This window comes from Pterocles gutturalis, unplaced genomic scaffold (assembly GCF_000699245.1).
Source record: "Pterocles gutturalis isolate BGI_N339 unplaced genomic scaffold, ASM69924v1 scaffold15972, whole genome shotgun sequence".
NCBI classification, from domain to species: Eukaryota; Metazoa; Chordata; class Aves; order Pterocliformes; family Pteroclidae; genus Pterocles; species Pterocles gutturalis.
This window is the reverse complement of record NW_010115838.1, coordinates 41148-56013: the sequence shown is the minus strand read 5'-3', so window position 1 is coordinate 56013 and position 14866 is coordinate 41148. Positions and strand designations below refer to the sequence as shown.

The 14866-nt window shown below is 35.1% G+C and overlaps 1 protein-coding gene across 1 annotated transcript in view; it reads right to left on the bottom strand.

Moving 5' to 3' along the window:
* ADAMTS6 (ADAM metallopeptidase with thrombospondin type 1 motif, 6) overlaps positions 1 to 14866 on the bottom strand; it is a gene marked incomplete at its 3' end in the record, with an annotated part of 68376 nt that overhangs the window by 16305 nt on the left and 37205 nt on the right. The window contains exons 7-9 of the mRNA XM_010075329.1: positions 11840 to 11947; positions 5056 to 5201; positions 2751 to 2814 (exon numbers count right to left, since the gene is read on the bottom strand). Of these exons, the coding sequence (XP_010073631.1) occupies positions 2751 to 2814; positions 5056 to 5201; positions 11840 to 11947 (318 nt within the window). The remainder of the gene's footprint in view (positions 1 to 2750; positions 2815 to 5055; positions 5202 to 11839; positions 11948 to 14866) is intronic.

The window sequence follows — 14866 nt, the reverse complement described above, 5'->3', positions numbered from 1 at the left end:
ATCCACAACTTCTTTGGACAACCTGTTCCAGTGCCTCACCACTCTCACAGCAAAAAATTTCTTCCTGATATCTAATCTAAATCTCAAAGGTTATTAACACAGAGGCTATCTAGTGTAAAGCCTAAACAGACACAATAGTATTCTTCAAACAGAGGAAAGGCTCCCATAGAGTGAATATTATCAGCTGTCTTCTCACTGGGGAAGGAGTAAGTAAGGGTCTTTAAAGGATGGGAAAACATATATTTTATGAAAACTGTCTGACTGTAAGCATATAAAAGAATCCTAATTAAATCCGGGGACTGGAGGTATTTCAAAAACAGGGTCCATTTCCTAACCATCAGTTAAGAATGGTTTAATGACAGTTCATTCTGCCTTTGAGACAGGGAATTAGCCTGTATGGCCTCCTCACATACCTTCTAGATGGTCCTTCTGTGACCCTGTAAGCTTCTTCACAGTAATAAAGAGAGAATAAGGGAAGCAAAACCAACTAAGAATAAAACTGTCTGAAAAGTATCCGACAATAAGAAATAAAATATGATAAGAATAAAGCAAATCCTAGCCACATTTCAACGGTATCACTAGGCAGCTATGGTATGAATGTTAATAATAAAAAAGCATTAAAAACCATTGCACATTTGTGAGGGATATATAGGTATATTTATATATGAGGTATATTTGTGTATTATGTAAACTTTCTTCTACACTAGTTACTGTGGCAGATGCTAAATAATATCTATCGGAGATAAAGATTTTAAATAAGAATGCCTGGACAACTACCTCACAAGAGTCCTCAAAAAGTTAAGGAAGAAGGGTTCCAGTGTGCCCATGTGGATTTTTAACAAATCTTAAGACTGTGCGTACAAACTGAGACAGTGCTAATGTAAAAAGTTCATTATTTGAAAAAATTGAAAAGTTGGCACAGACTTGACAGATACTGGTTTAAAAGAAAAATAATGATACAAATCAGTATTTTGTGTAAGAACAGGTTTTATCAACTAAAACTTTTTACAATTCCTGATTAAATTAAAAGGATTATGGAATATGCTTAGATTTTTGATAAGGCACTTAACTTACTAGTACACAACATTCTGACTGAAAAAAAAACAGAAACAAAATTGTACTAGTTCAGTAAAACATATATTAAATTCATTAAACATTGACCAAGAGATTTCGACAGATTACAATAAGGAATCATCACTTAGCTGATTAATTTGTAGGTGAATTTCCTATCAACTGTAAGAATAAGAAACACACTGTTACACAACATTTTCATCTGTGAATCAGAACTATGAAAATTCTTGCTTATGAAGTCTCCCAATTACAAAAATATCTCTGAGCAAAAATAAAGAGGAAGGTAAATTAACTACAGCAGATCATCAGATAAGCTGGATCCATTTAAAAGAAAATTGAACAAAGACAGCCAACTACAAAAAACCACATCTACAGAAAAAAGATGGTCAAAGTTTCAGAACGGTACACTGCAATTTGGAGGACTGTATGACTGGAAAAGTTTTACAGGTGCTACTGGACAAGGAGCTCAGCTTCAGTTTCTCTTACAACACTGTGGCCAAGACACTTGGCTGTGTGAACAGAGCAGCTGTAATTAGCAGTTGGAAAGTAATTTTTAATTTGGAAACTTGTAATACTGACTGCCTAATAATGGGAGTAACCTCCACAACAATTTTGCAGAACTATTACTTATGATAATCAGTGATGATCATAAAAACAAGGTTTTTTCCAAGGAATATTGAATCTTAACTACTGTATTTTTTCCTGAAATACATCAAAAGATAAACAAGTGAAATAACACTCTTAGGTACAGACTCTCCAACTCTTATGAATTTTCTTGATTTAAGAAGAAAATTAAGATGAATTTGAAGCTAAAATAATAGGAAAGCCTGTTTATGTTTGCAGTGTTACTGACTTGGAAACTTACCAGTCAAATTATTTATTGTTGTGTACTTTCTTCTTGTTCAATTTTTAACCTCCTTGAATTTGTAATTTAGTTTCATACTTTGATTTATACTCTGCCCCACCCCCGCACCCGTAGTTCATTATTTGATGGGCTCAGCTCTAAAATAAAACTGCATGATCATTTTGGTAATACAAGAACCAGCAGACACCTGATGGCAAAACAGCAGGTTTAAACACACCAAAAGAAATACATTTTCACAGAATGTGTAAGAGGACTGTGTAACACATTAGCACTGGAAGCTATAAAGGTATAAAATAAATAAGAGGGTTTAAAAGTGATTCATGGAGGATACTTCCATTTGTGGTACTTAACATGGTACAGATATAATGTGCAGCTCAAGGAATCTTTAGACACCCAGCTTCTGGAAACTCACACGGTATATCCATGGAAAAGCCATGCCTTGGCTGCCAGAAGTTTGCAATTTTTCCTTAAAACACTTGTTACTGGCCACTGCTGGGAGACAAGACGCTGGGCCAGACAGACCTTTGCTCTGATGTGGAATGCTCCTTGTTCACCTTTAACATGGATGTTCAAGTTGAACTCACTCCAGGCCTTCACACAAAGGCACCAACCGGGCATTACATTGAGATAGGTATCCTAACATATAGCAGAACATGTAGGGTACCTGCAATATAGAAGTGCCCTACAGGACCGTTTCCCAACAAAATGCAGAACTGACAGATTTTCGGAACATGGAAAAAAATGCATCCATTGCTGCTAAAATGCAGAACAGGCAAGTTGATTACACACTCACAGTGGAACAAAATTTACTTACATCAGTATTACAGGAGCGATACCGCTTCCTTTCTCCAAGACAATATTTGCCTCCACCTGAAGGCCTGGAAAAACATGTTTTATGTGTTAGTATATGTATTAGTATAAACACAAATTGATAAGATACCCTACGGCATTATTAGTATAAATACAAGTCCAAGAGACATATATTTTAATTGCATGGAAGTTTTAAGCTGAGATTTTAAAATATTTTATTTAATACTAATTGTAGCATTGACTTGAATTGGAGCAGATACAACAGAATACTGGGTACTTGAAAATCATCACTCATATACTACTCAACTAGTTGGCATAGATTCCAGGCAATACAGTTTAACTGTATTTTGAACATACTGAAAAAGCATTGGTTTTAATTATTTGCATGCTTTGTAAAACTACAATGAGAAATGTGTAAACAACGTATGTGATACTTTTTTTTTTTTAATCTTCTCGTATTACATTTGGAAATAAAACAAAATGAAGAAACACTGCCTGGTAAATACTGGAGCCAGCAAAGACTGCATTTTCTAGTTCAAGAATCCGATTCTGATTTTAATTAAGCAGTATTACATATGAAGAAACTCCAGAGTAGGCAGGTTTCTATTAGTGCAAATAAGACACTGGCTCTTAAGTTCCCAAACTGTTCAAGAACCTTATCTGTCTTCTGCAAGAGGTCAAGTAATGAATTAACATTGACTTAAATGGAAGATTAATCAGACATCAGCTCTTTGGTTCATAACTCGAAAGCAGCAAGGAAAAACACTTGGTGTTTGCCTTATAATAAAAAATAAAAGGATTTACAATTAACTAAAAAGAAAATCAATACTGTTTTTCACATTACACATATTTAGCCAGGCAACACTATCCTTGAACCAAAAGGCATTTTTTTCCTAATGCAGACACACCCCACCCCCAACAATGCATTTGCTTGTTGTACTGTTAAACATTTAAAACATAGGTGGTGAGAGGAGGAATAGTTAAAAAATCTCGGGAAATTACTCATGCTGTAAACAAAAGACTTCACTACCATTTTAATATACCGATGTGAAAAAATAATTAATTTAATTTACTATTCTCTCAGCACCATAGTCTGACATGTTATCAATGCATGTGGATAATTTTTGCTTTTGAAACCATTCAGTAAGTAGTGCTAGTTGCCAGATTGGATAGTTATTGCTAATAACAGGAGGTAACAGACCACCTTAAGCAGCAGCAATGTGACATTACGGTGTTTGTCTTGCAGAGCGCAGTGGAAAGCCGATGCATACCCTAGCTTGCAAAACATGGGTACAAGCAACAAGGAACCTAAGTGTACAGAGAGGAGAAGACAAGAAAGGAGTGGCAAAAGCCAAAGAATGGATTTTCACAAAAGAATTTCAAAAGTTTAACGTTTTCAAGAAAAAGTGGTCTTAAAAATAATAATGGTGATGGAAATAGTGATTATGGGACATGAAAAGAACAAAGTATGGAGTACTAAAACTATCCTTCTGCAAAGACCTATAGCTGTGATGAGGCAACCAGAACAGGGCAAACACCAACAGAAAAAAAGCAGTGATTCATTCAGCAAAGAAGACCAATGGAAATAAGTAAGTATTCCTCATCTGAGAAGTGCTAGTGACAGAGAGTGGAGCACTTACCTGACAGACCTTCTCTGGAACAGCGGTCAGGACATTGGAAAGAAGATAGATTATAGGACCAGTACAGATACACACAACAGACCAAGCTCTAGTGGAGAAGCTGACCCCTTTTGAGAAAGAGTAGATGGACCAACAGGGAGTAGTGGCAAGGAGAGAAGTTGCTGGATTGTTTTAAGAGCCAGTGGGAAGTCATAACTAAGTGTTGGATGTGACAGCATATACATGTATTGCATGCAATATAACATTACTAACTATAGTTTAAATGTAAGCAGTTGTATGCAAAAGCTTGTAAATACTGTGTTTTTTTTTTAATAACTGGTAATAATTATTTTGTATCTCAGACAAGCATTAGAGGTAATCTGTCTGAAGAAAGAAATCTATCTAAGGCATAATTTAAATATATTTTACATGAACAGCAAGTTACAGAACAGAAACTATTCTGGTTACTGCTAAATATAAATCCAGCTATCTTTATGGTACATAAGATATATTAAAAATGTTAAAAGTATGTCTAGTGAACTTCTCCTGCTTAAGTGTTTCTGTCTGCTATTTTGAAGACAAATGTTGGCACACCAGTGAAACATTTTTACAGATAACATGTGCAACCACAGTGTTGAATAATTTCCAAATGCGTCTTTTTGTTGGCTGCGGCTTACTTTAGCTACTTACGCTGGACTGTCACAGTGTCTTATAGATGAGGAGACTCCTCCCCCGCAGGTCCTGCTGCACTCTCCCCATATTGACCACGGACCCCAACCCCCATCTATGCTCTGGGGCCAAGTGCCGAAAGGTACGCACTCTCCCTGATAACACCACTGAAAGATTTAACAAAAAAACACAAAATTAGCTTCCAGGCTGACAGAGTTATCAGGACAGAAAAATATAAGGGTCAGGCAATGACCAATTATAGGCATTAGCATTCTCTGTATAGATAACAAGCCTAATATTTTACTTCTTCTAGCCATGTTTAGACATTGGTGAGGGGGTGTGTGATTTGTTAATTGTCTTCACTAAGTCCTGAATTATAGGTCCATAACACACACCAGAAGTTAAAGCAAGCTTAAAATAAGATTTTCTTCTTTCTTCATACATCCTCCTTAAAGGAACTGCAAGTTGCTTACATTCTTTTAAACACTAAGATCCATTTCTAAGATCAGTTTAGTAAAACACCCTCCACTCAGGATTCATGTAGGAGCCTCATTACACAAAATGAAAAATTCCCCTGATGGTATTTTTAAGAAAGTATTCACTTACATTGTAAAAAAGAAAATCTGGACAAGGTTACAATGAAAGAAGAATTTGTTGCAGTACTTCATTTACACTAACCCTATAGACATAATAAAAGTAGTGCCAAACCATTAGACGTGGTACAGAAAACCATTATATAACAGTGACTGGCCACTTCTTCAGCAACAGAATGAGTATGTATACTTGACTCATGCAAACACTTAAAACTTTCCAAAATGATTACTTACAGACTTACTGATTACTTACATCAGACACACAAAATGACAATTTCAACAATTGTCTAACTCTTAAAATAAGTTTATCATTTCATTAGTCAGAAATCTTTTTTAAACCATTCAGAAATAATCCTGAAGCCCACAGACTGATCCACATTTTGGTGTCCACTGCATCACTGAGCATATGCAGTAGCTTGCTTAGACAACCCTTTACCGCTGTTATAGGCTTAGGTGACACAAACAGAGCATAGCCTCAGATCTGCTGTGACCTGAATCTGCACATTTTCCTTCCAAAAGGTGGGCATCTGCTGTTTAACTCCCTTGAATTCCCATAACAGACACAGTATTGACCCTTTCCCAAAAGGAAACACAGACAACTTCTGTGTCCAAAATCAACCATATGAATTTGACAAAAAAAAACTTGAGACATGCACAGAAAACATGGACAGATAGACATATCCCTGTCCACCCAAAAGCACTACTGGAAGACTCAGGGTTGACTTCCTACTAATAGGTACGGCAAAGCCAAGTTTTCTCTTCTCCTGAGCCTTAAGGCTCACCTAAAGCCTTAGTCCCAGCAATGTGAGACATACGTAAACAAGTAAATACAGCCATTCACAATGACCTGAATTACTCTAGATTCTTCTGAAAGTAACTGAAAAGAGAATTTAACTTTTAGTCATTACTCACAGAAAAATAAAAAAAATAATTAATATGAGTTCAATATCAACGAGGATTGTACAGAACATTAAAGAAGAGAATAAAAATCCTTATTTTTTCATTCAAAGTTTCATTTGAGTAGAAGGTACTTCTAGACTGTCAAACATGTCAGTCTAAGTGTGCAGCTCTCAGGCACATTAAAATTATATATGAATATTAAAATGTGTAGCTTATCATCAGCAAATGCACCCAGCTACAACAGTTCTGCACACAAACACACACTACCATTTAATGTATTTCCTTATTATGTCATGTCCTTGTTACTTCCACGTCAGTAAGTGAAACCTGTAGCATTATTTTTCTAGCCACATTCACGCTTTTTTCTTCTATCAAAAGATTTTTATCCTCCATGATCTCTATTCTCTCTGTCAGTACTGTACCTGTTTTAAAACATAGCTGTTATAATCCAGCATATTTCTATTTATAAGCCTCATCCTCTATCAATTAGAGTAACAAAAAACAAACTGCTTTCTACAGAAGAGAGAAAGCAGACTGTCCTAGATCTCAAGTTCAAAATGCATTGCCTTTTCTACCAGGTCTGGCCAGGACAGACTTCTCCTCACAGAAGCCCCTATGGTGCTACATTTCAGGTTTGTGAGCAGTGTGGATAACACAACAATGTTTTAGCGATTGCTGGACAGTGCTTGCACACCACCAAGGCTTTCTTGGCTTCTCAACCTGCCACCCAGAGCTAAGAGCAGGCAAGAGGCTGGGAGGGGTCACAGCAGGGTCAGCTGAGCTAAATTGTCCAAAGGGATATCCCATACCCTATATCATACTCATCAGTAAAACTGGGGGCGGGGTGTTTCCAAAGTAGGCACTGCTCAGAGCCTGGCTGGGCAACAGTCTGCTGGTAGAAGGTAGTGAGTGATTGCCTTTGATCTCTCTTCGCTTTCTCTCTTTTCCATTCACCTATTAAACAGTCTACCTCAGCCTATGAGTTTTGTCACTTTTGCCCTTCTGATTCTCTCCCTCATCCCTGGGTGGGTAGTGAGCGAGTGACTGGGTGGGGGCCCAGATTCTGGATGTGGTCAACCTATCACATCTGTCTTCAGCAAAAAAACAAAGACACAAGGTTTCACGGAGTTCTACTGAGGAAAGGAGGGTTTGTCCTTCTTGGAGCTCTAAATTTACAGATCAGAGGTTTATGCCAATAAGCTGGCATCCATCAGAGGAACGTACCCTTCATACAGAGCTTTGCTTAAATCCAGGTTATCACTGAATGTCTGCATAACACATAAAGCTGTCCATATAGGGAACTTACATTTTTAGCTGGTACAGATATAACCATACAGCAGTGTTTTGCAATGTCTCTAATGGCACAGCTATGATGCAGAATGAAGTACTTGTGTGAAATACACGAGACATCAAAATCTTCTGGTTTTCTTCTCATTACAGTGGTGATTAAGATTTTATTAACTGAAGATAACAGAATGCTGCAAGGAGATTACTGAAGGTGCCACACAAGTACATGAATAGTTATCTAATGCTTAAGTCAAAAGCTAAAAATTAAAATGCTTCCAAGAGTAAAAATGTATGCTAATAATTTAATTTAAAATACATTCTATATTTTACAAACATGTCAAAATCAAAGTTAAGAAATGGAAGACACTCAGAATTGAAGTTAAACCCACAAGAACATCACATACGTAAAAGAGAACACGCAAGCCATCCTTACTCAATACTATTATGACTGCATATAATAGGCAGGTGCATTTTACCTGCTTTATTTTTCCAAAGCTGTGTAAAATCCCTGTACTCAGTAATATCCTCTGTCATGCAAACATTGTCTTCCACATTCCTGTACTGCCCTGTAAAAATCCCTTAAAAGCCCGTTTCTCTCCTTTACTTAAGTTAAATCTAAGGAATTACTGCTAACTTCTGCATCTCTTCCTAATTTTCTAGTGAACTTTTTTTTCCACCAGAAGCCAGTGATGCACAGAATCTCTTGTCAGAGTAATTAAAAATTATCAAAAAGTCTTAATTACTTCTAATGAAATATTACTTCTAATAATTTAGTGATGTAATTATTTCTAATGGGACTACAGTAATATGGTTCCTCCACAAATTACAGCAAACTGATCTGCTATACTGAAGTAAGGTTTATTGAGTAACGAGTATATGAAGAAACAAGAGGAGGTGACAGCTATTTTAAAAGGAATGAAAGGTTTAGAACTGAAATGTTAATTCTTCTCTAACATTGAACAAATAACTTTCAATTAGTTCAACTAGAAATACAGCGGTGATGCTTTTGAATATGTATAAAATGTGTAAAACACACTGTGAATAATGTAAACTGTCTGAAATTTTTCTTCTACAGATCAGTAAAAGTAAAATAAAACCTGATACTGTGGAACATTTGAGATCACTTTTATATGAATATTAGCTGCTTAACAGAACTAAGATTAATAATAGTGTGCTTTTAGAACACACACACCAAGTACTCTAATATTAAGGAAAATTGTTTTCATCTTTTGTAGGGGGAAAAAGATTAATTCAATTTAAATTTGCCATCTCAATTTCAACAATGTGTTTCAGTCATTACTTCTACAATTATTTTGCAAGAAAACTTAACGTCCAATAATAACTTAAATTATCACACATTCTAGCTATCCAAACCATCCTTTCAGCACACTGTGTTTTCACTTTTTGCACATTTGCCCCTCATTTACAGCCCTAGCGTGGATCCAAACAACAATGTTAGAAAAAGTTACTTTTTTCTTACTTGAAATTCAAAGACAAAATAAGCATTCTTGTCAGTTTTGTCTTGTTTTATATGCACCATTTCCTCATCAGAATTTTTTAAAAAGTCTATCAGTTAGTTTACCTTCACAAACACATCTCTGGGTATACCAGAGAGAATCTTCATGTATATTTAAAATTATTATTACAAATTAGGAAAAAGTGTACCTTTTTGAACCCAGCCGATACGTAAAACCCTTCACCAAAGCATGCACATATTAAAGCTCCGAAACAGAACAGATGTACAAGTTCCATCAGTAGCAAGAAACCACTCTATTCTTTTTCCCTGTATGCAGAAAACAGCTGAGTAACTTTTATGGAAAACACTCTAAAAACCTTCAGGCATAGGCAGACATCTACTGTGGAAAATTTCAAACCAAAGAGTTACAAGTTTGGCAGGTTTATATAAGCAATTGAAAGAAGGTTTTATAATAGAGTGTTAGGCCATTTTAATTGTAGAAATCCCTCCCAACTCTGCCAATAAGATATTACTGCACGTTGCACCAAATTTTGCTTTGAGTTAATAGTTACACTGAATTTACATTAGTGTAACTAACAGCAGAAAAGGACCCTCCAAATATGATTAAGTACTCTGAGATCTTGTTAGGTCTTTAGGGCCAGGAACATCATTTATTATATATTTGGACAGAGTCCAGTGAAATAGGGCCTAATTTGTTTGTGGCCTTTAAATGTAACTGCAATATAAATGTAATAGTAATAATAACAATAACACAGTGTTATAGAATTGTAACCTATTATTTTCTCCTCAGTGTGTGGCAAAGAGAACTACGTATTTGGAAAATGCTTGTTGTTTTCTGGTTTTTTGCTATCAGGAACTATTCATTTACAGAAACCTTTGAAGCTTCAGTTTACAGATAGAATTCTATGCTATTAACAGGCATGAAAAGTTTGCCTTTGTACAACAGCAGAGATTCTCTCATCTCTCTCTGAAATCTAAGGATGGAACAAGATACTGATGACTGGAAAAGGTGTTTTGTAGAGAGCAACCTGATTAAAGCCTCCGGCAAGTGGACACAGCAAGTGTCTTAAAGTACCTCAACTTGTTCACTATAGTCTCATGTTTAAAAAATATAAATTAAGGTAAATTGCTCCTTGTCATTGACAAGGAGTGGTGGTTCCAAAATAAACCTAGACTGTTGATTTAAGAGTATGGCTTCTACAATATTCTGTTACTCTAATAAAAGGAAACATTTTTGGTAGAATGCAAAGGTCTCTATTTGCACTGGCTAACTCTAAGTGCTCTATTATTTTAAATGACCCCTTCAATAAATTTATTTAACATAGTTTAACAATATTTCCAAACTCATCACGGAAAAGCCATCAGAACAATGCTAGGTCACGGGCCCTGAATGAAGCCATCAACAAGCACTAATAAACTGTGACAGGTGCCCAAAAGCTTTCATTCTTTCTGTCTAAACATCAGATTACAAGTCAAAATGCAGTGTAATCTTTGTTGAAACTAGCCCAGATAGCATGGCAAAAGTCAGAATGAGAACAGACGTCAGTAGATGGTAGGAAAAAATCCAATCTAGAGCAGCAAATCTTATGGACAGATGCAGCAGCTCTCAGATACCGGAAACTGTTTAATAAAATAAGCTGTCTTCACTTTGTAAAAACTTGCATAAAACATATTATCATGAAAACCTCATATGGAATTAACTTTTTTCCCCCAGTACATCTTCTGCAAACTAATAATTAAAATATTTTTCTCTCCTCATTAAGATCTGTATAGATTTTTTAATTGAGTAACATTCAATTACTATTCTTAATCTAAACCTAAGTTTCAGAACTTTGTCTGAAATATACAGACATTGTTTTAAAAATCAAAATTCACATGTTCAGATACAGAAGCCCTAGACTTATCTGTTGCAACACTGACTTTCTGTACTTTTCTGTTAGGTAGAAGAGTTTATCAGACCGCACAGCAAAGTCCCTTAAAGATAAACAGTCATGTAAGTACAACTAAATAGTAAAAGAACAATTCAAAATCAAATGAAAGATCATGAGGAAATATGGGCTTTTGGAAAACCCTCTTATTAAGGCAACATTTTTTCTATATGTTCGTATGATTCAGCTTACATCTGAAGGAATAAAGTTTCTTTTTTTTTTTTCTAACAAAATAAGAGTTCAGGCTCTAGATCTATGTTATACATTTTCAAAGTCCATGCCAGACTTAGAATTTTAAGTCCTTTATGGTAGAGTGCTGTGAATTTAATAAAGATTAAATTAAAGAGTTTTTACAAAAACTACTCAAAAAATATACAGAGTATGTATCAGGTTGTGGTTTTTTTTGAACCAGGATGTAGAATTTTATAGCGAGGATAAATGCTTCATTATTGAAATAATTCTGTAGGAAACTTCCATTAGGACACAAACATATTCTGAAATAACAACTCTTTTTTTGAACTCTTAAAGTTGCTCATAAGTAATTTAATTTTATAGTTCTTTCTTTCTGTAGCCTTTAAACAATAAATTGTTTCCTCAAACAAGAAGTGATTTGTACTTACCCCCTTTTCAATGCTCCCTGTTTGGCAAAGAGTACCTTCAGCTGCTGGAATGCTGTTGGTAACACAGCGGTTACTTTTGCTGAGGCACCAGAGCTCTCTACACACTTCCTAGGAAAGAAGGCAGAAGCAAGTTGATCAGCATAAAGGCCTAAAATTGCTTCCAGTCCTCATACACACACGTATACACAAATGTTTTTCAACAGAGACTATTAAGAACTGGGCTGGAGAGATAAATCTATAAATGGCTGTGAAATATTCAGGAGCAATTTCAAAGCCACTGTTTTTTATCTAAGAAAAAATCTGTAAGCATCAAATTGTAGACTACAATAATGTATTTTTCACACCTGCCATGCAAGTAATGTTTTATGGTTGCTTTTTCTTGCTTAGTGTTAATATTGGGCCTAGTATATTTTAGTGTTGCTGTAAAAGTAGTCTTCAGATATGCTGTAGTATCTCCATTGCTGTCATTATCTGCCTCAAAATTACATGCTTTTAGGATACTATCAATTTTGAAATATGAAACAGCAACGATTATTTTTGCTTCCTTCAGTTAAAACCAAAGTTTCTGAGCTCAGACTACCTGCACTCTTTTTCTGTAACACAGTGCATGTGTATTTAGTAATAATTGAGCTATGTATTAAAATATTTCCTTCAGGCTTTTTAGATTTGTGGCTGATATTTCATAAATTATTTAGCCTATCTTATTTCTCCATGCTGTCAGTGTTAAACAAACACGGGTTTTCAAATAATCTTTTTTTTCCTATGGTATTTTTTCATTTGGTTTTGCACATTTACGCATTTAAATTAAGCCAGTTCTGTTGACATTGGAGGTTCATTGTTAATACTACCTAAGGGCTGAAATTCATAATGTGGGTGGGCATGATCCAAATTTGTCTGAACACTGGAAATCTTCATAGTTGTTGCAGTTCCCCTCGGATTCAACTATGCATGCAGAATGGAATCAGAAGTGGTTTGCTTTTACAGTAAATGACTTAAATTATGATCTTTGTTGTGTTACTTTGAGATCTGTGCAAGAGTTAACAACTTGCTTACGGATATTTTCTATTTTTAAGTATTTTTTAAAATCTGAAAGACACTTAGATCTTTCAAATGATCTTATGATAGTCATTACCATTTCATTTTATTTAACTGCTGCTTGAGATCATATCCTACAAATAATCCTTGTATAGATGCTATGGCTGAACCTTGGTACAAAGAGCAAAAAGGAAAATACAGGGTGAGTAAACTCAAGTTATTAGGCACCCCTCCCCGCCCTGCCCCCGGCCCAAAGTTCACTGTTTCTCCGAGGTAATTAATGATCATCTGGCACCTAGGTTATCTTTTCTATACATGTCAACAGGAACAACTGTTAAAGTTTTACCCTAAGATTCATGTTTCTTGCATTGTACTGCATATACAAATGGATTCATCTGAACATTACTTACTAGCAGCTACAGTAACAGTTCAACAGTACACGTTCTTCTTGAATAATGCAAAATTCTTTTCCAAGTTTAAAGTCAGCTGGTGCCATTCTTGCAGGATGGTTAATACAGTGTATTTAGTTTCATGATTGGTAGAAGCAAGGTATCTTTTTAAAAATCCTTTAAAAACATACCATATTAGAATGGTCTGAAATGATGAAGAATGAGCACTGATGATTTCTAGAGCTTCCATCCAATTTTTGACAATCAGGCCTAAACTATTTCGTCCTGTTTGGTGGGTGGCTCTATGAAAACTTTAGCAAATTGTTGAGCCTCTTTTTAGGAGAAATATTGCTACTTGTAAAAGCATACCTGCAGCCAATGTGGAACTATCTTACTTTCCAGGTTAAAACTTTTAATTGAAGAAATGCAAAGTGTATCAATATTTACTTAAATCTCTGAACAGAACACTTGCTTTTGCCATTCAGCTGATAAAATTTTAATATTAAAATATGCACTCACAAATAAATATATAGTTTAAAATATCAAATAGAACAGAGAAAGAACAGAAGATGCATCACAAAGATCCTTGAAAAATCTAACTAGATTACACGTTTCACAGCCATTAAGATGCTAAAATTCAACACTAAATCAAATTCACATCTAAATCAACCATGAATCCAAACTTCAATACAGTATGGATTTAAAAGTGAAAACCTAAAATTGGTTCCCTTCAGACACGGTATGAGGTGCTCTTGGGATAATACTGCTTTATTTACTTTTACATTTAATTTACTTGCTCAATTTGTTGAGCAAAATTAGCGTAATTTACTTGCTCATGTTTCATGTGTGGTTTACATTGTCAAATCATAATTAAAATGTCAGACTGTGACAATTCTGCTTATGACTTTGTGCTTATTTTGCATCTGATCAAGTTCAAATGTTTAAATTAGTGGCTATGCTGACTTTGGTTCAATGTTCTAAAAAGCCAAAACTTCAATTGCATTAAGAAATGAAGATTTCAACCATTTCAATATAGACAGAAGTAAATCAGATCTGAATAACTGTATGGAATTTGAAAATATCTGTATTTCAGAGTGATTTGAATCCAGAATTCTGGCTTATGCTCCAGAGTTCACATGCTGAATTTCACTCTTCATATGCCTACACAAGTATACTATATATATACTAACATAAAAGGGGAAGTAATAATTAAAACATGTATTTCATTGCCAGGCTGATGTATCCATCAATGAGAGTATTTATCAATTTCCTTCCAGCAAGATTCTTTCTATATACTCAGGCTTCTTCGTGGCACTAGTCTCCTCCAAATTCCCTGAACAGACACCACCCAAACATTTTCATTCCAAACAAATAATTAGCTGAACTGTGTGAATTAATGGATACAGCACTCCAAAACTATTTTAGTCATTCATCTGTTGCATGCTGAATCTAAGCATGTCAGCTCACCTCCCTACTCTGCAAAGAAATGAGAAAAATATTTTCCTTCTTACTAAATTGCTTTGGGAGACAGAATAAAAAGCACTGTATCAAAAGTAGATATTATTACTGACATAGTCTGGTAGTCCTTATTCAGACCTTAATT